At 52.1% G+C, this 21,172-nt stretch overlaps 2 protein-coding genes across 9 annotated transcripts in view; one reads left to right on the plus strand and one right to left on the minus strand.

Annotated features, from left to right (window-relative positions):
- ARMC7 (armadillo repeat containing 7) lies at nt 1-20,748 on the plus strand. Of its 6 annotated transcripts, none has more exons than XR_008494939.2 (4): nt 39-447; nt 531-674; nt 10,333-10,454; nt 19,135-19,227. XR_008494939.2 is itself a non-coding variant. In XM_054456334.2 (3 exons), the coding sequence occupies exons 1-3, from the start codon at nt 357-359 to the stop codon at nt 19,494-19,496; spliced, it is 597 nt and encodes a 198-aa protein (XP_054312309.1). In that variant the 5' UTR covers nt 1-356; the 3' UTR covers nt 19,497-20,748. The 6 variants fall into 6 exon arrangements, 4 of the variants coding, with proteins under 4 accessions (XP_054312309.1, XP_054312310.1, XP_054312313.1 ...); XR_010124788.1 differs by lacking the exons at nt 10,333-10,454; nt 19,135-19,227 and adding exons at nt 11,526-12,098; nt 13,037-13,223; XM_054456334.2 differs by lacking the exon at nt 10,333-10,454 and having other exon boundaries at nt 1-447; nt 19,135-20,748.
- Nucleotides 20,743-21,172, minus strand: part of NT5C (5', 3'-nucleotidase, cytosolic) — a 1,982-nt gene continuing 1,552 nt past the window's right edge. For all 3 annotated transcript variants that reach the window (XM_054456331.2, XM_054456333.2, XM_054456332.2), the window contains one exon: nt 20,743-21,156. In XM_054456331.2, the coding sequence (XP_054312306.1) occupies nt 21,002-21,156 (155 nt within the window). In that variant the 3' untranslated portion in view covers nt 20,743-21,001. The remainder of the gene's footprint in view (nt 21,157-21,172) is intronic.

Below are 21,172 nucleotides of genomic sequence, written 5' to 3' on the forward strand. Positions count from 1 at the left end.
GGGGGTAGGGACACCGCGGCTTCCGCCCGGAGCCCGGAACCGAGCCCGGGAGCCGAGGGCGGGGAGCCAGTGTCCCGTCCGCCAGCCCCAACCCGCAGACGGTTCCCTGTCTCCCGCGCCCCAGTTTCGATTTTCAAACGCAACTCCTACAGGATTCTGAGACCCTGCCCCATCTCCTATATCCCATTTCCAGCTGCAAATTACTGCAGAATCTGAACCCAGGAAAGAAACCCATTTGCCGCCCCCCGTCTTCCCTCTCTAGACAGGTGGAGGGCGGGTGAGGGTCGCGCTCTGCATTCCCCCTGCACCTTTCCCACTCTTCCGCCAGTCCCTGGGGGTCCTCCGTCACCGCGGCCATGGCCCAGAAGCCTAAGGTGGACCCCCACGTCGGGCGGCTGGGATACCTGCAGGCGCTGGTCACGGAATTCCAGGAGACCCAAAGCCAAGGTGAGAGCCACGGTGGGATCAGGTGGCAAGGTCCGCTGTGACCGCCGCCCGGACCTGGCTTCAGTGCCGCTTTCCCGTTGCAGACGCCAAGGAGCAAGTCCTCGCCAACCTCGCCAACTTCGCTTATGACCCCAGCAACTACGAGTATCTGCGGCAGCTGCAGGTTCTGGATTTATTTCTGGATTCGCTGTCGGAGGAGAGTGAGACCCTGGTGGAGTTTGCTATTGGTAAGGGCGGGGCCCTTTCCCTAGATGCCTAAATGGGCCAGGGTGAGATAAGTGAGTTAGAAGTGAGTCCTTGGGGCCGGGCGTGGTGGCTCACACCTGTAATCCCAGCAGTTTGGGAAGCTAAGGCGGGCGGATCACCTGAGGTCAGGAGTTCGAGACCAGCCTGGCCAACATGGCGAAACCCCGTCTCGTACAAAAATTAGCTGGATGTGGTGGCGAGTGCCTGTAATCCCAGCTACTAGCGAGCCTGAGGCAGGAGAAGCTTGAACCCAGGAGGCGAATGTTGCAGTGAGCTGAGATCGCGCCACTGTACTACAGCCTAGGTGACAAGAGTGAGACTCCATCTCAAAAAAAAAAAAAAATTAGCCTCACACAGTGGTGTGCACCTGTAGGCCCAGCTACTCTGGAGGCTGAAGCAGGAGGTATTGCTTCAGTCTGGGAGGCAGAGGCCGGAAGTGAGCTGAGATTGTGTCACTGCACTCCAGCCTGGGCAACAGAGTGAGACCATGTCTCAGAAAAATATGTTTTAAAAAGAGCAGTTTTGTAGCCGGGCGTGGTGGCACACACCTGTAATACCAGCACCAGCTCTTTGGGAGGCTGAGGCAGGCGGATCACCTGAGGTCAGGAGTTCGAGGCCAGCCTGGCCAACATGGTGAAACCCCATCTCTAACTAAAAATACAAAAATTAGCCGGGCGTGGTGGCGGGCACCTGCAATCCCAGCTACTTGGGAGGCTGAGGCAGGAGAATCGCTTGAACCCGGTAGGCGGACGTTGCAGTGAGCCGAGATGACACCACTGCATCCCAGCCTGGGCAATAGCGAGACTGTCTCAAAAAAAAAGCAATTTCAGGCGGGTGAGGTGGCTCACACCTGTAATCTCAGCACTTTGGGAGGCCGAAGCAGGCAGATCACTTGAGTTCCGGAGTTCAAGACCAGCCTGGGCAACATGGCAAAACCCCATCTCTGCTGAAACAAACAAACAAACAAAAAATTAGTCTGGCGTGGTGTCCCAGCTACTCAGGAGGCTGAGGTGGGAGGATTGCTTAAGCCTGGGAGGTCGAGGCTGCAGTGAGCTGGGATTGGGCCACTGTACTCCAGCCTGGGTGACAAAACGAGAATCTGTCTCAAAAACAAAAATAACTCATATTTAGTGTTTTCATTTCAAGAGAAACAGAGATGGCTTGCAGTCTGTAACTTATGGTTTCTGTAGTTGTTATGATCTTAAAAAATAACCTATTGAGTTATTCATTGGGTAGATATTTATTGCGCATGTACCATGTATGCAAGCTACTGCTCTAAATGCTGGAGTATGGTGAACAACTTAGAGAAAGGTCTTTGCCCTTCAGGAGCTTTCATTCTAGTAGGGGGGACAGGTGGTTAGCAAACAAAAAAGATGATGCTCAGAAGGAAATAAATGGGGTAATGAGAGACAGCAGTAGAAGATGGGGGTTACTTCAGTTTTGGCCATCATGAGAAAAGCATTTTAGCAGGGACACAGCATGGGCAAAGGCCTTAAAACAGGAAGGAGCCAGACGGAAGGCCAATGTGGCAGGATCGTTGTAGTGAAGTGGAGAATGGCACAAAAAGAGTTTAGAGAGTTCAGCAGCACCAGAGCTTGCAGGAGCTTAGATCTAGGCCATGGGAAATAGTTTGAAACAAACAAAATTTTGAGAACAAACAAAAATTCCTTTTTCAAGCCATGCACAGTGCCCAGCTGTAGTCCCAGATACTCAGGAGGATCGCTTGAGCCCAGGAATTTGAGGCTGTAGTGTGCTGCAATTGCACGATTGCACCTGTGAATAGCCACTGCACTCCAGCCTGGGCAACACACGCGTAGTCACCTGGCTGAAGTCTTGTCAGGCTTCTCCACTGTAAAATTACTCTTTCTTTCCCCTCTTTACGTATTATACCCATTGGAAGGAAGTCACTACATAAATTATCTTAAATCTCTCTTTTTATTCTCTTTTTCTTTTTTTTTTTTTTTTTTTTTTGAGAGTGCCATGGTGTGATCATAGCTCACCATAAACTTGAACTCCTGGGCTCAAGCAGTCTTCCTGCCTTAGCCTCCCGAGTAGCTGTGACTACAGGTGTGCACCACCATGCCCAGCTAATTTTTTTTTTTTTTTTAATTTTTTGTTGAGACAGGATCTCACTGTGTTGCCCAGACTGGTCTCAAACTCCTGGCCTCAAGAAATAAATCCCTTGTAACCCTAAACAGACCCTCATTTCATAACACTGATTCTCGAAGGCCCCAACCAGGAATGCAAATGTTCCCCCTTCCGGTTTGTCTCATTGCCTGTTTGTGGTAGCTTTATCCCCTTTATTTCCTATAATCCAGAAATTGGGTTGAAGGTCTTGATATGATCAAATAACACATTTTTTATTTTATTTTATTTTATTTTTTGAGATGAAGTCTGCTCTGTCACCCAGGCTGGAATGCGGTGGTGCAATCTCAGCTCACTGCAACCTCTGCCTCCTGGGTTCAAGCAATTCTCCTGCTTCAGCCTCCCAGGTATGGGATTATAGTCGCCCGCCACCATGCCTGGCTGATTTTTGTGTTTTTAGTAGAGACGGAGTTTCACCATGTTGGCCAGGCTGGTCTCAAACTCCTGACCTCAGGTGATCCGCCCGCCTCAGCCTCCCAAGGTGCTGGGGTTACAGTTGTGAGCCACCACACCTGGCCCAAGTAACACATTTTAAAAAATACGTTATTTTTTATTTATTTATTTATTTATTTTTTTGAGATGGAGTCTTGCTTTGTTGCCCAGGCTGGAGTGCAGTGGCGCGATCTCGGCTCACTGCAAGCTCCGCCTCCCGGCTTCACACCATTCTCCTGCCTCAGCCTCCCAAGTAGCTGGGATTACAGGCGCCCACCACCATGCCTGGCTAATTTTTTGTACTTTTAGTAGAGACGGGGTTTCACCATGTTAGTCAGGATGGGCTCGATCTCCTGACCTCGTGATCCACCTGCCTCGGCCTCCCAAAGTGCTGGGATTACAGGCGTGAGCCACCGCGCCCGGCAAAAATACATTATTACAAGTGTGATTCAAATTTTTCAAAGACCATCCAAGTCTCCTCTAAAGAGGAGAGGAGGTTCCTGGGGCTAGACTACAAATGAGGGTCTTCTCTCCCTGAGGGGGCTCCAGCACATGAGTGCACAGATTCACACCCCCACAGACAGCTGCCCCTTGGCCACTCCCTGGGTTTGGAAGTGCACACACCAACAGTGGCATTCACCCCTGGAAGTCAGGGTCCAGGAGAGAGGCCCATGCGGCTGCGGGAGCAGGTTTAGGGCCTGGAGCTCCAGGTGCAGCGGAAGGACGGCCGTGGGCTTTGGGTGAGCTCCCTGGACTTACTGACCAGAGTGGGGCCTGCTAAAGCCAAGCCAAGGCAGGAGCCCTAGTTGCCCAGGTCCCCGAGTGATGCCAGCTCCTCTAGAAGATTATTATGCCAAGCAAATATTCTAAAAAGTTGGTCTCTAAAACGTCCTGCGTCCCGTCCCTTTTCGTGCCTGTGCCCCATGGCTGCTGCAGCCTGAATGGTGACGGTGGCCCCTGCAGAAGCATGTGGCTAAACGTCCACCAGGGGGCGATAGAGCTCCTCCAAATCAAGGGGCTGACCCTGGAGAAAAATTGGCGGAAGTCACAGAGCAGTCCCCACAAAAAGTGTTTACCAAGTGGAGTCTTTCCTGCTGGCGTTTCCTCAGGGTCAGGAAGCAACTTTCCCAGGACAGGGGCACCCTGAGGTCCGGGTCCACTGAGCTATGGGGGCGGCGTGGGCCTGGGCTGGGTTCTTGCCATCCTGGGCAGCTTCCCCGCGTGGGTGACTGAGCCCCGGTCCTGGAGTCCGCGGTCCCAGCGTCTCCACTTCTCAGCTGATTCCTAGAAGCTGAGTCCCGTCCCTTCTCCGAGCGTGGTTTCCTCACCCGCCTTGCCTGCCTCGCAGGCAGTTGTGGGAGCAGAAGTGTGGATGGATGTGTATGTCTGTGCGTCTGTGTCTCTGTGCAGGTATTTTAGAATTGTTAGGATCATTATCACCAGCTTTACTTTTCCCAACCATTTTTTCCTCCTTTTTTTCTCTTCCTTCTTCTGCCACAGCAAGAACCCCCCGCCCCAAGCACAGTAGCTTTCTCAGCGTCGAATCCCTCCGTGGGACCCTCTGCAGATGAAATTTCTCGAAATTTCTCTTGTATTTATTATGCATGACTGAGAAGGAGAGCCCCCGCGTATTTTCTTCCTGCCGTCGTTTCCCTTTCTCTTAGTGACTCTGCTTGGGGATCCCCGACAGGCACTTATTCTGCTGTTTCTGGAGAAGGCGCTGTGCTGTGCTTTGGAGCTTTGAGTCTTTTATCCGATGTGGCAGCCCTGAGATTGTGATCTCCCTGAGCCGGAGCCAGCCTTGCTTCTGACTGCATGGTTTGAGTGCTTAGGCCTTTTGGCCTAGGGAGGAGGAAAGAAGGGGGAGAAAAGGCAGGAGATCTTCACTTAATAGTTGTGGAGTCCTGACCATGACTTGGTGCAGCACCCCTGAGCAGGGTTGGTTCTGGAAGGACTGGCAGAGTGGAGAGCTGGGTGAGATTGCCCATGGCTGTGGCTCACAGAACCAAAACCAAGCTGGGTGTGGTGCTTACACCTGTAATCCCATTTGGGAGGCCGAGGCGGGTGGATCACTTGAGGTCAGGAGTTCGAGACCAGCCTAGCCAACATGGCAAAACCCCGTCTCTACTAAAAATACCAAAATTAGTTGGGTGTGGTGGCGTGCACCTGTAGTCCCAGCTACTCGGAGGGTGAGGCAGAAGAATTGCTTGAACCAGGAGACAGAGGTTGCAGTGAGCCGAAATCATGCCACTGCACTCCAGCCTGGGTGACAGAGCGAGACTCTGTCTCCAAAAAAAAAAAAGGAACCAAAACCATTGTCTGCTTGGTTGAGCAGGGTGGTTCATACCTGTAATCCCAGCATTCTGGGAGGCTGAAGCAAGAGGATCCCTTGAGCCCCCAGGAGGTTGAGAGCAGCCTGGGCAACAGAGCAAAACCCTGTCCTTACAAAAACAAACGAAACGAGTATCTGCTTGTTGGCAGGCAGCACAGTGAGTTGGATGAGAGCTGGGCCTTGGGGTCAGACAGGTATCTGGGTGTGGGCTCTCTCTTCTCCAGTCATCTGTCAGATAGGGACAGTGCCAGTAGCTGCTTCACTCAGTTGAGAGAATTAAATGAAACACCACAGTGCTCTTCTAGGGTTAGTGTCTGCAGCCGTAGATAGGCTCCCCTTGGTCGCCATCCAAAGACAAATACCCAAAACCCTTTGAGGGTGAGCTGTCGTCCCTTGTCCCAGAGAGGTGAGGTGGGGGATGGGATAACGTCCTATCAAGGGAACCACTCATCTGCTCCAGGAATTCTTACCTTCTGGAAAAACATCACGGAATGACAGGAACACCGATCCTCAGCCTCCCAGAGGGTGCCTAGGCAATGTCAGGTGGGGAGAGCCTGGCTGCAGGCCCGGTGCTGTTGTGCCCCCATCACGGATGGCATTAGCTCACACTTGGGGAGCACCCACTGCGTGCCAGGCGCTTGCTTCTTGTGCATTGGGCATAGTACTGAAGTAGATGTGCTTACACCGCCTTCTTTCCAATCAGGACTCTGAGGCTTAGGGAGGTTCCGTGGGCTGGCCAAAGGTTTAAAGAGTACCAGACCTAGGCCGGGCATGGTGGCTGACGCTTGTAATCCCAGCACTTTGGGAGGCTGAGGCAGGTGGATCACTGGAGGTCGGGAGTTCGAGACCAGCCTGACCAACATGGAGAAACCCCATCTCTACTAAAAATACAATTAGCTGGGTATGGTGGCGCGTGCCTGTAATCCCAGCTACTCGGGAGGCTGAGGCAGGAGAATCGCTTGAACCCAGGAGGTGGAGGTTGAGGTGAGCCAAGATCACGCCATTGCACTCCAGCCTGGGCAACAAGAGTGAAACTCCGTCTCAAAAAAAGTAAATAAATAAAGAGTACCAGACCTGAGACTTAAACCCAAAGCAGTCAGAGTCTACAAGCTATTCCCTTGGCCCTTTTCTTGCCCTTAGAGGAGTTCCAATTCCTAGGATTGTGGAGTGAAAGCTAGAAAGGAGTTTACTCCAAATTGCTCATTTTATCAATAAGGAAGCTGTGGCGCAGACAGCTGCCCCGCGTCTGGCTGTCACAGGCCAGGGTGAGAATGCAGGCTTCCTTCCGTGTGTCCCTGCAGCCACCACACTCACAGGTACCCTTCCATGCTGGCTTTGCTGTGGCAGCTTCTGCCTCCTCTCTGAGGGCTGGAAGCCGGATGCTATCCAAACAAATGGATTCGCTCACACTGCACACTAAGGCCAATTACTGGCAGTGAGAAAGTGAGGCTTTTTTTTTTTTTTTTTTTTTTTTTTTTTTTTTTTTTTTTTGAGACAGAGTCTCACTCCGTTGCCCAGGCTGGAGTACAATGGTGCAATCTTGTCTCACTGCAACCTCCGCCTACCTGGTTCAAGCAGTTCTCCTGCCTTCAGCCTCCTGAGTAGCTGGGATTACAAGCACCCACCACCACGCCTGGCTAATTTTTGTGTGTTTAGTAGAGACTGGGTTTCGACATGTTGGCCAGGCTGGTCTCGAACTCCTCACCTCAGGTGATCCGCCCGCCTCAGCCTCCCAAAGTACTGGGATTACAGGCGTGAGCCACTGTGCCCAGCCAAAAGTGAGGCCTTTATTGTGGGGCGACAGGCAAGAAGAATCCCGCAGCCCATGCTTAAGACCCAAACTCCCAGATGGCTTATGGGTAAAGGTGTTCAAAGGCAGGAGGCAGAGATTACAGACAAAGTTTTAAATCAACACCGGGAGGCTATATATTGGTTTGGCCTAAGAAGGCAGGATGTCTCCAAGGGATGGGGCACAGATCATAGGTGGCTTCAAAGATTTTCTGATTTGTGATTGGTTAAGGAGGTGAAGCTTTGTCTACAAATTTGGCATCAGCAAAAAAGAATGTTAGCTATGACCTGTGGGCATGTCCTCCAGGCCCCTCGGAGTCTAAAGAGTGGTCAGAGTGCAGTTTTCAGTTCCCCTTATCTGAGGTCTCAGTGCCAGGGGAACTGTTTGTTGGGGGTCCAGGTTTCTGAAAAGCAACTCAAGGACAGATATTAAGATGTTATCTTTAGGCCGGGCGTGGTGGCTCACACCTGTAATCCTAGCACTTTGGGAGGCTGAGGCGGGTGGATCACTTGAGCTCAGGAGTTCAAGACCAGCCTGGCCAACATGGTGAAACCCTGTCTCTACGAAAAATACAAAATCTAGGTGTGGTGGCAGGAGCCTGTAATCCTAGCTACTCTGGAAGCTGAGGCAGGAGAATTGCTTGAACCCACGAGGCAGGCAGAGGTTACAGTGAGCCAAGATCGTGCCACTGCACTCCAGCATGGGCGACAGAACAAGACTGTCTCAAAAAAAAAAAAAAAAGTTATCTTTAGTTTCTATGGGGAAACCAGACATCCCCTGATTCTGACTTCCTTGGCTATTGTTTTAAGCTAACTGTTACCTTCTTGCTTATCAAGTTGCTCGTTTGCTTCTCAGGGCTAGCTAGGTGCCTGGAATTTCATGAAGGGACTCAAGGTTTTCCTTTATTTCCATGCTTGGGGGCCTGCAGGCCCCCAGAGAAGCCCCTGCTCTCTCTCCATGTCAGCCAGGGCTTCAGTCTGGCCTCAAGTGTTCCCATCAGCGGTGGCAGTGGAACTGCAGTGGCAGCAACCACTCGCCAACAGGAGCCTGGCCTCACTCACTGTCATCTCTGTGTGGCAGTCTCTTTCTCCTGTGATTTCCTCTCAGTTGCCCGCCGTCGGCACCGCCACAGCCGTGAGGAAGGATCTGGCTACAGCGACCGCGGAGAACATGCACGGGTTTTCAATTCTCTAGCCTCTTTTGTGGCCTCTTGTGGATTTGCCCATTTAGAGCAATTGTAGAACTAGTTTATTGACCCTTTCCTGTGCTTCTGGCTGCCTTTTCTCCCCGGGGTCCAGGGCTCCTGTTTGGGTGCTGTTGGGATAAAAGCTGCCTCTCCTGGATGCCCGCCCAGTGCACACCATGTGCTCACCACACGCCCACCTGAACCAGCCCTGTCCACAAGGCCTCTGAATCTGTCATTAACGGCAAGGCAGATGGTTCTAACCCCTTTTTACATATCAGGAACCCCCACCACCAAGTGAGGGCAAGTCCACTGCCTGGGGCTCCCGCTGTTAGTGATAACTGGAGCCAGGACTTCACCCCTGTCATCCAGGATCCAAATTCCGTGCCCCGGGAACCCAGCTGGCACCAGGCTCAGACTCTAGTCCCTTGTTCTGGCCTCAAACTCCTGGGCTCAAGTGATCCTCCCACCCCAGCCTCCCAAAGTGCTAGGATTACAGGCATGAGCCACTGCACCCAGCCCCAGTGGCAGTTCCTCTATGACATTGGTACAATGTGGCCCCAGACTGTGGGCACTACCAGTCGCAGCAGAAATTACTTCCCACCAGAACTCACTCAGGGATGTGGCAGAGACAGCAAGGTGCGGTAGAGACAAAGAACAAAGGAAGAGGCCGGGCAGGATGGCTCATGCCTGTAATCCCAGCACTTTGGGAGGCTGAGGTGGGTGGATCACCTGAGGTCAGGAGCTCTAGACCAGCCTGGCCAAGATGGTGAAACCCCGTCTCTACTAAAAATACAAAAAACTAGCCGGGCATGGTGGCGGGCGTCTGTAATCTCAGCTACTTGGGGGGCTGTGGCAGGAGAATCGCTTGAACCCGGGAGGCAGAGGTTGCAGTGAGCCGAGATTGCACCATCGCACTCCAGCCTGGTGGCACAAGAGTGAAACTTCATCTCAAAAAAAAAAAAAAAAATATATATATATATATATATATATATATATATATATATATTCACGGGGATTATTTGTTCTTGGGTTTTCCTTTAGTGTCTTGAAAATGGCTCCTTCAATTTCAAGTCTGAAGGACAGACAGTACATAGAGTAAGCTACCCTTTGTGTGAGAAGGCAGGGTGGAGATGAAAACACCTCTGTGTATGCACTTACGCTGGCAAGACACCAAAGTGTAATAAGGAAATGGATTAGTACGAGGCAGGGAACAAGGTAGAAGGGACCAGAATGGAGGTGAGACTTCTGAAAATACCCCGTAATACAGGTTTTTTGTTTGTTTGTTTTGTTTTTGAGACAGAGCCTCACTATGTCACCCAGGCCGGAGTGCAGTGGTGCGATCTTGGCTCACTGCAAGCTCTGCCTCCCAGGTTCATGCCATTCTCCTGCCTCAGCCTCCCCAGCAGCTGGGACTACAGGTGCCTGCCACCACGCCCGGTTAATTTTTTTTTGTATTTTTTTTTTAGTAGAGACAGGGTTTCACCGTGTTAGCCAGGATGGTCTCGATCTTCTGACCTTGTGATCCGCCTGCCTCGGCCTCTCAAAGTGCTAGGATTACAGGCATGAGCCACCACGCCCAGCCTGCTGTGAAGACTTTGACCCTGGGCTGCCTCAGCTCAGCATGGGCAAGTCCCCAGATGTAGCTGCATCTTGAGCTGCCCTCGCCGAGGGCCTGTCCAGCCACCAGGTGCCAGGTGCCAGCTAAGCACTTGTCAGAAGCATCACCTCGTTTTGCTGTTTTGTTTTGTTTTTGAGATGGAGTCTTGCCCTGTTGACCAGGCTGGAGTGCAGTGGCATGATCTGGGCTCACTCCACCCTCCGCCTCCCAAGTTCAAGCCATTCTCCTGCCTCAGCCTCCCAAGTAGCTGGGACTACAGGTGAGTGCCACCATGCCCAACTAATTTTTGTATTTTTAGTAGAGATGGAGTTTTGCCATGTTGGCCAGGGTGGTCTTGAACTCCTGACCTCAGGTGATCCACCCTCAGCCTCCCAAAGTGCTGGGATTACAGGCATGAGCCCCCATGCCTGGCCAGCATCACCTCATTTAATCCCTGGGACCATCCTTTGACCTTCCCCTCATGGTCCAGGTTGTCCCTCTCTGCACGAGTGCCCGACATGGCGTGTGAGCTGAGGTCACCCACCTGACCTCCCTGAGTCTCCGGCTTTCTCATCTTGCTTTCATGTGGGGTTTCCTCTTTTGCCTCCCCCAGGGTTCTCGTATAGAGTTCCTGTGTTTCCTGATGTCTAGAAGGCCCTGCCCTTGCTTCTTGTTTTCTCTCGGTCTTGTGCAGAGCATGTTCATCAGGCAGTCAGAACTTGTTCTCCTTTCTGTTTTATAACAATTTTTTTTAAGACTGCAGTATGGTGGCTGGGCGTGGTGGCTCAGGCCTGTAATCCCAGCACTTTGGGAGGCCGAGGCAGGCGGATCACGAGGTCAGGAGATCAAGACCATCCTGGCTAATACGGTGAAACCCCATCCCTACTAAAAATACAAAAATTAGCCGGGCATGGTGGTGGGCACCTGTAGTCCCAGCTACTCAGGAGGCTGAGACAGGAGAATCACTTGAACCTGGGAGGCGGAGATTACAGTGAGCCGAGATCACACCACTGCACTCCAGCCTGGGCGACAGAGCGAGACTCGGTCTCAAAAAAAAAAAAAAAAAGATTGCAGTATGATCAATAGAATAAAATGCACATATCTTAAGTGCCAGTTTGGTGAATTTTGAAATTCATTGAGCTATGTGTACATCTATGTAAGCAGCTCCTAAACCAAGACATAGAAACTCCCTTCACACCCATGCTGGGTCAGTATCTCCCACTCCAAGGCAACCACTATTCTAACCTCTATCCGTGGATTTGTTTTGCCTGTTCTTGAACTTCATACAAATAGAATCATGCAGGATCTACTCTCGTATCTGATTTCTTTCACTCAACATTATGTTTTTCAGATTCATCCAAATTGTTGCAGTATCATCGTCCATTCCTTTGGATGTGCCACAATTTGTTTATGCATCTGCCTGTAGACGGAGATTTGAGTTGTTTCTAGTTTAGAAGCTTTATGAATGAAGCTGTTAGGATCATGTTCATACAAATATGTCCTCATTTCTCTCACCTAGGAGTGGAGTTGCTCAGTCCTAGGGTAGATGTGCATTTAACGTCATGAGAAGCTGCCAAATCACTTTCCACGTAGTTACACCAGGTTATGCTATATGCTCCACTTCCTTGCCAACACTTAGTATTGGCCATTTTTTTTTGTTTTTGAGATGGAGTCTCGCTCTGTCACCTACGCTGGAGCACAGTTGGCACGATCTCGTCTCGCTGCAACCTCCGCCTCCTGGGTTCAAGCAATTCTCCCACCTCAGCCTCCGGAGTAGCTGAGGTTGCATGTGTACGCCACCATGCCTGGCTAATTTTTGTATTTTTAGTAGAGACAGGTTTTCGCCATGTTGGCCAGGCTGGTCTGGAACTCCTGACCTCAAGTGATCCACCCTCCTCAGCCTCCCAAAGTGCCGGGATTACAGGTGTGAGCCACCGCGTCCAGCAGCAGTTTTTTATTTTTGCTATTATGTTGAGTGTGTGGTGGCATGTTCTTGTGGTTGTAATTTTTATTTCTCTGATACATAATGAGCACATTTCCATATGTTTTGGTCCTTTTGCAAAGAAGACTTTGTTTAAGTCTTTTTGCTCATTTTCAAAATTGGGTTGTTCATCTTTTATTGATATGCAGGAGTTCTTGATGTGTTCTGGATACCAGCGTTCTGTCAGATGGATAGTCAGTGAATGTTTTCTCCTTTTGCCTTTTTACTGTGTTAATGGTGTCATTTGATGAGTTATTCTCCTATCTCAGTGAAATTCAGCTTTTAAAAAAGAATAACATCTGGCCGGGCGTGGTGGCTCACGCCTGTAATCCCAGCACTTTGGGAGGGCGAGGCAGGTGGATCACAAGGTCAGGAGTTCAAGATCAGCCTGGCCAAGATGGTGAAACCCCGTCTCTACTAAAAATACAAAAGGAAATTAGGCATGTTGACGGGCGCCTGTAATCCCAGCTACTCGGGAGACTGAGGCAGAGAACTCTGGAGGTGGAGGATGCAGTGAGCCAAGATTGCGCCACTGCACTCCAGTCTGGGCGACAGAGTAAAACTCCGTCTCAAAACAAAAACAAAAAGGAATAATATTTTTCAAAATTATTATTATTATTATTATTTTTGACGGGGTTTCACTCTTGTTACCCAGGCTGGAGTGCAGTGGGGTGATCTCGGCTCACCGCAACCTCCGCCTCCCGGGTTCAAGAGATTCTCCTGCCTCAGCTTCTCGAGTAGCTGGGACTAGTGCCACCACGCCCAGCTGGTTTTTTGTATTTTTAGTAGAGATGGGGTTTCACCATGTTGGCCAGGCTAGTCTCGAACTCCTGACCTCAGGTGATCCTCCTGCCTCACCTCTCAAAGTGCTGGGATTACAGGAGTGAGCCACTGCGCCTGGCCCCGGCTTTTTTAATTTTTAAAAGAATATCTGTAGAGATAACATTTTCCTATTTATTAAACACCTGCTAATGCGAGGCTGCTGATAGAGAATGAGACAGGGCAGAGTCCCCATTCTCACGGAGTTTATAGTTTAGTGGAGCAACAGCCAATAAACATTTTGACAAATAACTACTGTAATGTCAGTAAGTGTGAAGGAAAGAAGCAAAGCCTGGTGAGGGGGGCGTGGTGGGGGGGCAGGTTAGGTGCTCACAGAAAGCTCTTAGAGGAGGTGGCGTCTTAGCGGGCCTATCTTACTGTATGTACAATCTGGTGTCCTTCTTCCCTCCTTCATCTTAAATTACAGGCATTTTCTAACATGAATTATTCTTTGGAGACTTTTTTTTTTTTTTTTTTTTTGAGGCGAAGTCTCACTCTGTCGCCCAAGCTGGAGTGCAGTCGCACGATTTCGGCTCACTGCAACCTCCACCTCCCAAGTTCAAGCAATTCTCTTGCCTCAGCCTCCCAAGTAGCTGGGACTACAGGGGCACACCATTAGGCCCAGCTAATTTTTTTTTTTCCTTAGTAGAGACGGGGTTTCACTATGTTGGCTAGGCTGGTCTCGAACTCCTGACCTTGTGATCCACTCGCCTCGGCCTCCCAAAGTGCTGGGATGACAGGCATGAGCCACCACACCTGGCCTTTGAAGACCCTTTTTTTTTTTTTTTTTTTTTGAGACAGAGTTTCGCTCTGTCGCCCAGGCTAGAGTGCAGTGGTGCGATCTCTGCTCACTGCAAGCTCCACCTCCCGGGTTCAGGCCATTCTTCTGCCTCAGCCTCCCGAGTAGCTGGGACTACAGGCGCCCACCACCGTGCCCGGCTAATTTTTTGTATTTTTAGTAGAGAGGGAGTTTCACCGTGTTAGCCAGGATGGTCTCGATCTCCTAATCTCGTGATCCACCGCGCCCAGCCTGAAGACATTATTTTTAAGAATGTAAATATTGCTGGACACAGTGGCTCACGCCTGTCGTCCCAGCACTTCGGGAGGCCAAGGCACGAGATCAGGAGTTGGAGATTAGCCTGGCCAACATGGTGAAACCCCCCGTCTCTACTAAAAATACAAAATTAGCTGGGCGTGGTGCTGCATGCCTGTAATCCCAGCTACTTGGGAGGCTAAGGCAGGAGAATCGCTTGAACCCGGGAGGCGGAGGTTGCAGTGAGCTGAGATCGTGCCACTGCACTCCAGCATAGGCGACAAGAGCGAGGCTCCTACTCAAAAAAAAAAAAAGTACTGTATGCTGTTTCTTCATATACATGTACCATAATTTAGCCATCTGGCTATTACCAAGCATTCTAGGAAGCTCCCAGTTTCCACGCTGCTCTTTTTCCATGGCCCTCCTCAGTTCTTCAGGGCAGGTTCACACAGGTAGACCCAGGGAGAAGCTCAAAGCAGCTGTGGCTGTGGCCTCTTGTGGGTCCTCTGGTGCCATCTTGGCTCATCTTTCTGCTCCAACTCAGACTTCCTGCCCTGAAACTCTCTGCCCTTTTCTTTTCTGGCCCTCACCCCCTTCTTCATCTCTAAGGGACACGACCCGCCAGGCAGAGGAGCTTCAGGAGTTCCCTGCCACTGCAGAGAGGGTCCAAGCAGCTGGTGAGCTCTGGCAGGCACCCGGTCCATCCTTGGAGACTCTTAGGCCTCTGCGTGGGGAGGGAGAGGGTGGCTCTCCTGAGGCCTCCTCCTGCCCCCACCCTCTGGTTTTCCGCAGTCTGGGTGGCAGTGCCATGCCCAGGCGCACCTGGGTGTGGTGATGACTCAGCTGCCAGGCAGTGACTCAGGCTTCATCTTATCACACTTTACACAGAGAGAAATCCCATCACCCCACCCGCAGTCCAGTGTGCACAGGAGGGCGCTCCCCTGTCAGCTCGGGAGACATGCCGCAGGTGTGTCTGAGCAGCCGAGTCCAACCATAGCACTTCCACTGCCCCTGCTCCAGACTGAGCCTGGCATCTGCCCAAGGCTGGATTTGCTGTCCTTACTGCTTCCAGAGGGGCGCCATTTTCCATGAGAGGGGCGCCATTTTCCATGAGAGGGGTGCCATTTCCCATGGGAGGGGCAGAAGGCTGCCATCTCTTTAGTGTTTTGGGCAGCTCAGTCAGTCTCTCCTAGCCTCGACTTCTCCCACGGAAATGGGGGTGATGTTAGCACTTGTTTCTAGGGTTCAGTCATGTGTCCAGTGCGTGCTCAGTGAAGTGTCCACAGTTCCAGGAGCTTGAGCCCTGCCTTATAGCTCCTGGTGGAAGAGACAGAGCAAGGACAGAAGGCAGCCCACAGAACGCCACAGCCATGTTAGGGGCCACCCTGTGCTTTAGCAAGTGCTGAAGTGGGACTGGCAAGGGAGGCTCCAAGGGCCCCATGGGGAGAGGCGCTCGGTCAGGGCCTGCTTGCCCTCTGCTGCTGCTCCTCTTTCTCAGGACTCCAGAGAGGCCAAAGAGCTCCTTCCCTCCCTCAGATGTGTCCTGCCTGTGAGCTGCAGCCCAGATCTAAGAACTACAGAAGTCCAGGGTGGGCAGGATGTTAGGGAGCCACACTGTCCAGCCCCCTGACCATCTGCGGTTCTTTCAACCCTTTCCCCCCCGGGTCAGTGCTTAAAGGACCAGGTGATGAAGGGCTGCCCTGACATGGCAGAGCGCCTAGTCGGGTATCCCAGCAAGACACCGCTCGCAAGGAGAGCAGTGGAGGGCTTGTTACCAGCAAGAGGGTGTCAGCGTGTGACAACTGGGGGCTGAAAGGTCTCAGGGATGGACTGAGGTTGGCGACTGCAATGAGTGCCAGGGAGAGGGAAGAACAGACAGGATGGCTCAGGGGTAAGGAGCACACGGACGTCTGGAATTTACTCCACATGCAGTGGGATCCTTTAATAATGTTCCCCCAGCCGGGCACAGTGGCTCACGCCCGTAATCCTAGCACTTTGGGAGGCCAAGATGGGTGGATCACCTGAGGTCAAGAGTTTAAGACCAGCCTGGCTAACATGGCAAAACCCTGTCTCTACTAAAAATACAAAAAAAAAAATTAGCCAGGCGTGGTGGCATGTACCTGTAATCCCAGCTACTTGGGAGGCTGAGGCAGGAGAATCACTTGAACCTGGGGGGCGAAGGTTGCAGTGAGCCGAGATTGCGCCACTTCACTCCAGCGTGAGCCGAGATTGCGCCACTTCACTCCAGCCTGGGTGAAAGAGTGAAACTCCATCTCAAAAAAAAAAAAAAAGGTTCCCCCAAAGGAGGACCAGCCTGACCCAGGTGCTGCTCGGGAGTAGGCAGCAGAGTGAAACCTTGGCAGACTCCTGCCCCAGTCGAGGAGGGTCCTTGGCAGGGGCACCATGGGCACCTGTCCCTCTGGCTGGGGAAGATGTCTTAGTTGGGTTTCAGGTTCAGGTAAGTCTTCTCTTTGTTAGTTTCCAGAAAAACAGGGGAAGTGGGTGGAGCTGTGGCATTCACTGATTGGTCACTCAGGACACTGGGCATGTTTTGCAAATGAGCTGAGAGGTGGCTTCCTCCACTGAGCAGGAACCAAAGGGAGGGGTACCGTGATGACAGGAAGCTCAGGATGCACAGGAAGTCATCTTCCCGCAGTGAGCAGCCGGTGCTGAGCAGAGTGACCTCCAAAACAAGGTAGCATCTGTCCCCAAGGCTAAGAGGTCATTACATTGAGGAGGCCTGACCTGAGGGAATGGGAGTGGGATTCCAGCCACACTACCTGAGCACATGAGTTCTTTGATCCAGAACCACTGATCTCTCACTATTGCCTTTTCTGTTTTCCCCCAGAATCCTACTAACGGTGACATGGAAATAACATTAAAATGCTCTAATCTCTTAATTACACTACATCTGTCAAATGGTATACGCCTTACCATTAATCTACAATCACTGCGTAGCCATGAATGTGGATTTATTGGCATGGAAAGATGTTCACAATACGTTGTTTTGTTGTTGTTGTTGTTTTTTGAGATGGAGTTTCACTCGTTTGCTCAGGCTGGAGTGCAATGGCGCAATCTCAGCTCATTGCAACCTCAGCCTCCTGGGTTCAAGCGACTCTCCTGCTTAAGCCTCCCTAGTAGCTGGGACTATAGGTGTGCTCGACCAATGCCCTGCTAATCACAATATATTGGTAAGTGAAAAAGGCTGGGCCGGGCACAGTGGCTCACGCCTGTAATCCCAGCACTTTGGGAGGCCGAGGCGGGTGGAACATCTGAGGTCAGGAGTTCAAGACCAGCCTGGCCAACATGGTGAAACCCCGTCTCTACTAAAAATACAAAAATTTAGCCGGCCATGGTGGCACATGCCGGTTATCCCAGCTACTTGGGAGGCTGAGGCAGGAGAATCACTTGAACCTGGGAGGTGGAGGTTGCAGTGAACCGCGATCACGCCACTGCACTCTAGCCTGGGCAACAGGGCAAAACTCTGTCTCAAAAAAAAAAAAAAGAAAAAAAAGCTGGGGTAAGCCATGCACAGTGGTGAATGCCTGGAGTCAGTCTTAACTCCCAGGGAGGCTGAGGCAGAAGGATGGCTTAAAGCCGGAAGTTCAAGACCAGACTGGACAACATAGGGAGACCCCACCCCATCTCAGAAAACTGACCAAGCAGCAAGCAGAGTATCCCATTTTTACTAAATGCTTACATGTATTCACATATTTCAAATTGTAGAATGAAAAACAAACGTTAGGTCAGCCGCCTAACATTTGAGACATAGTATTTGCTCTGTTGCCCAGGCTGGAATGCAGTGGTGCCATCTCGGCAACCTCCACCTACCGGGTTCAAGCTATTCTGCCTCAGCCTCCCAAGTAGCTGGGATTACAAGCATGTGCCACAGGCCCAGCTAATTTTTGTATTTTTAGTAGAGACGGGGTTTCACCATGTTGGCCAGGCTGGTCTGGAACTCCTGACCTCAGGGTGATCCACCCAACTCGGCCTCCCAAAGTGCTGGGATTATAGGCGTGAGCCACTGCTCCCAGCCATTTGTTTGTTTTTGAGACAGGGTCTCACTCTGTCGCCCAGGCTGGAGTGCAGTGGTGCGATCATGGCTTACTGCAGCTCCACTTCTTGGGCCCAAGCAGTCCTCCCACCTCAGCCCATCAAGTAGCTGGGACTACAGGCGTGTACCACCATGCCTGGCTAATTTTGTGTGTTTTGGTAGAGACAGAGTTTTGCCATGTCGCCAAGGCTGGTCTCGAATTCCTGAGCTCAAGGGATCCTCCTGCCTTGGCCTGCCAAAGCATTGGAATTACAGGTGTGAGCCACTGTGCCCAGCCCATTCTAGTATTTTAACAGTTTTATTGCTATATGATGGACATAATAAAGTGTACATATTTAAAGGGTACAATTTGATAAATGTTGGCATAAGTATATACCCATGAAACCATCATCTTATATTTTTATAATTTTTATAAATTGTTCTAAGGTGATGATACATTATAGGGTTTTATTTATTTATTTATTTATTTATTTATTTATTTATTTTTTGAGACAGAGTCTAGCTCTGTTGCCCAGGCTGGAGTGCAGTGGTGCAGTCTCGGCTCACTGCACCCTCCGAGTCCCAGGTTCAAGCAATTTTCCTGCCTCCGCCTCACAAGTAGCTGGGATTACAAGCACCTGCCACCACGCCCGGCTAATTTTTGTATTTTTAGTAGAGACAGTTTCACCATGTTGGCCAGGCTGGTCTCGAACTCCTGACCTCAGGTGATCCACCCACTTCAGCCTTCCAAAGTGCTGGGATTACAGGCGTGAACCACCGTGCCTGGGCCGGCCTTGTTTTAGGTTTTTACATTTAAGAAAGGGGGGAAAAAAAAAGCATATCAGCCATTGAACTTGCTGACCGAGAGGGAAAGGGATTTGTGGTCACTTCTGGAAGGCTGGGCTGTGGCAGGCTGGAGCAGGCAGGCAGGCCTTTCTGGAACCTTGAGAAGGCAGGAGCCGGAATGGGCTTTGGATCCCTTGTGCTGGGGCCAGCTTCTCAACAGCCTGGGCCCCTCCCTGGGGCTCACGGGCAGGGGAGCTGGGAGGAGGCCCGGGGCTACAGCATCCAGACTCTTCCTTGCTCTCCCACAGGAGGCCTGTGCAACCTGTGCCCAGACAGGGCCAACAAGGAGCACATCCTGCAGGCAGGAGGTGTCCCACTCATCATCAACTGCCTGTCCAGCCCCAACGAGGAGACGGTGCTGTCCGCCATCACTACGCTCATGCACCTGAGCCCGCCGGGCCGCAGCTTTCTCCCAGAGCTGACCGCCACACCCGTGGTGCAGTGCATGCTTCGCTTCTCCCTCTCGGCCAGCGCCAGGCTCCGGAACCTGGCGCAGATCTTCCTGGAGGACTTCTGCTCCCCTCGCCAGGTGGCCGAGGCCCGCGGCCGGCAGGCGCACTCTGCCCTGGGTATCCCACTGCCGAGGAGCGTGGCCTCACGGCAGCGCTGATCCATGGAGACCGCGAGACCGTAGCACCCCTACTGCTGGAGACCACCGTCCTGATGTGGACGCAGGGAACAGGGGGAGCACATGCTGCCCCACTGGTGCCTTTTCAGCCATTTGAAAGGCGAGTTCTTTCAGCAGGACAGGCATTTACACTGTGATGAAACGCCACTGGGAGTGAGGAAGCCAGACTCCAGAGACATATGGAGAAGATCAAACTGAGCTGCTTTCATAGGCTGGCACTCTCAACCTTACATCTGGTGCCATCACCACCAGGCTCAGGCCCTGGTGTAAGAAGCGGCCAAGTGCCTGGACCCAGAGGCTTTGCAGGACAATGTTCTCAGGAGCTGGGCCTGAGGCTTAGGAGAGCTGCCTTCGCTGCAGGAAATCAGGGATTATCCCTTAACAGAAGTGTCGGGTAGTTTTCAGGGATAGGAATGAGATGCCTCGTGGTAAAAGGATCTCACCCTGGGAAGATGTGGTGCCCCTTCCAGGGCTCTGGAGGATGGATACCTCCCCCAGGGGCTCTCCAAGCTGGGCATTTGGGCCTGGTGGATGCCAACCTGGATAACCTGTGGCCCAGCATTGACTGTCCACCCAGCCCTGCTATCTGTTAGGCACCATGACTCCAAGATGAAGATGTGGTCCCTGCCCTTGAGTGACAGCCCAGGGACTTAATGTGGCCATCGGGCATCAAGCACAAGGCCATGCAGGTGATAATACGTCGGAATAGAGGCACCAGCCCTGGGAACTGCATCTTCTCCCCTTGCCACCCCATGGCCCCAACTGAAAGCTTCGGCCCTCCTCCCCCACTCGCCACCCATGGCCCCGGCTGAAAGCTTTGGCCCTCCTCTGCTGTCACACTCAGTGATGGGGAGCCCTACCCCAGAAGTGTATCTCACGAGGGCATCAGGGACGCAGTGAGAGTGGTGCTCAAGGGACTCAGGAAGAGACAGCAACATAAAGGATGTGGCTCCATGTCCATGGTGCCCCCTGGTCAACACAAGGAGTGTGGGATCCGATGGAAAGGTGGGGATCAGGGAAAATGGGGGGTCCTTGCCTCTGTGTACCCCTTCAAGGCTGACCCCTTAGATGGCCCAGGAATGGCAGGTGCTACAAGAATGGTACCCACGTGGGCATGGAAATGGGGCGGATTAGGGGACCACTGGACTCAGAGGGGAGGGAAGGGCTCATCAGCACCCACTCAGGGAGCCTGTCCCTTTATGTTCCCAAATAAAGGGTCCTAGAAGACTAGAAAGCCAAGGTCTTTTATTAAAGGTCCCGACTGGTTTTCCCACTGTATTTCCATGCCAGCCAGGGTCCAGGGACAGCCTCTCGGAGGTACCGGGTGGCTGGGCCTGGGGCCCGGCAGCACAGCGCTTAATGGTATCTGCCTGCTCCACCCCACGGGGCCAGAGGCACCAGCACGATGCCGCCCCGACTCGGCTCTGCGGTGGCCCCTGTGGGGCTGTCGTTCCTTCAGCTCCAGCTGCTGCCCGCCGCATCCCCGCTCATTCCCGCTGCGCAGCTCCTCGCTTGCTGTCTAAGATCTCCCTCCAGTTGTCACTCCAGGAGAGCAGCCGTCTCCTTGTCGGGGGCAGGACCAGGTGCCGATTGTGGCAGCAGGTGAACAAGATGTGCTCCCAGCTTGGGGTCTCCTCCTGGCCTAGGACGGGAAAGGC

This window comes from Pongo pygmaeus, chromosome 19, assembly GCF_028885625.2.
Source record: "Pongo pygmaeus isolate AG05252 chromosome 19, NHGRI_mPonPyg2-v2.0_pri, whole genome shotgun sequence".
In the NCBI taxonomy this organism is placed as follows: Eukaryota; Metazoa; Chordata; class Mammalia; order Primates; family Hominidae; genus Pongo; species Pongo pygmaeus.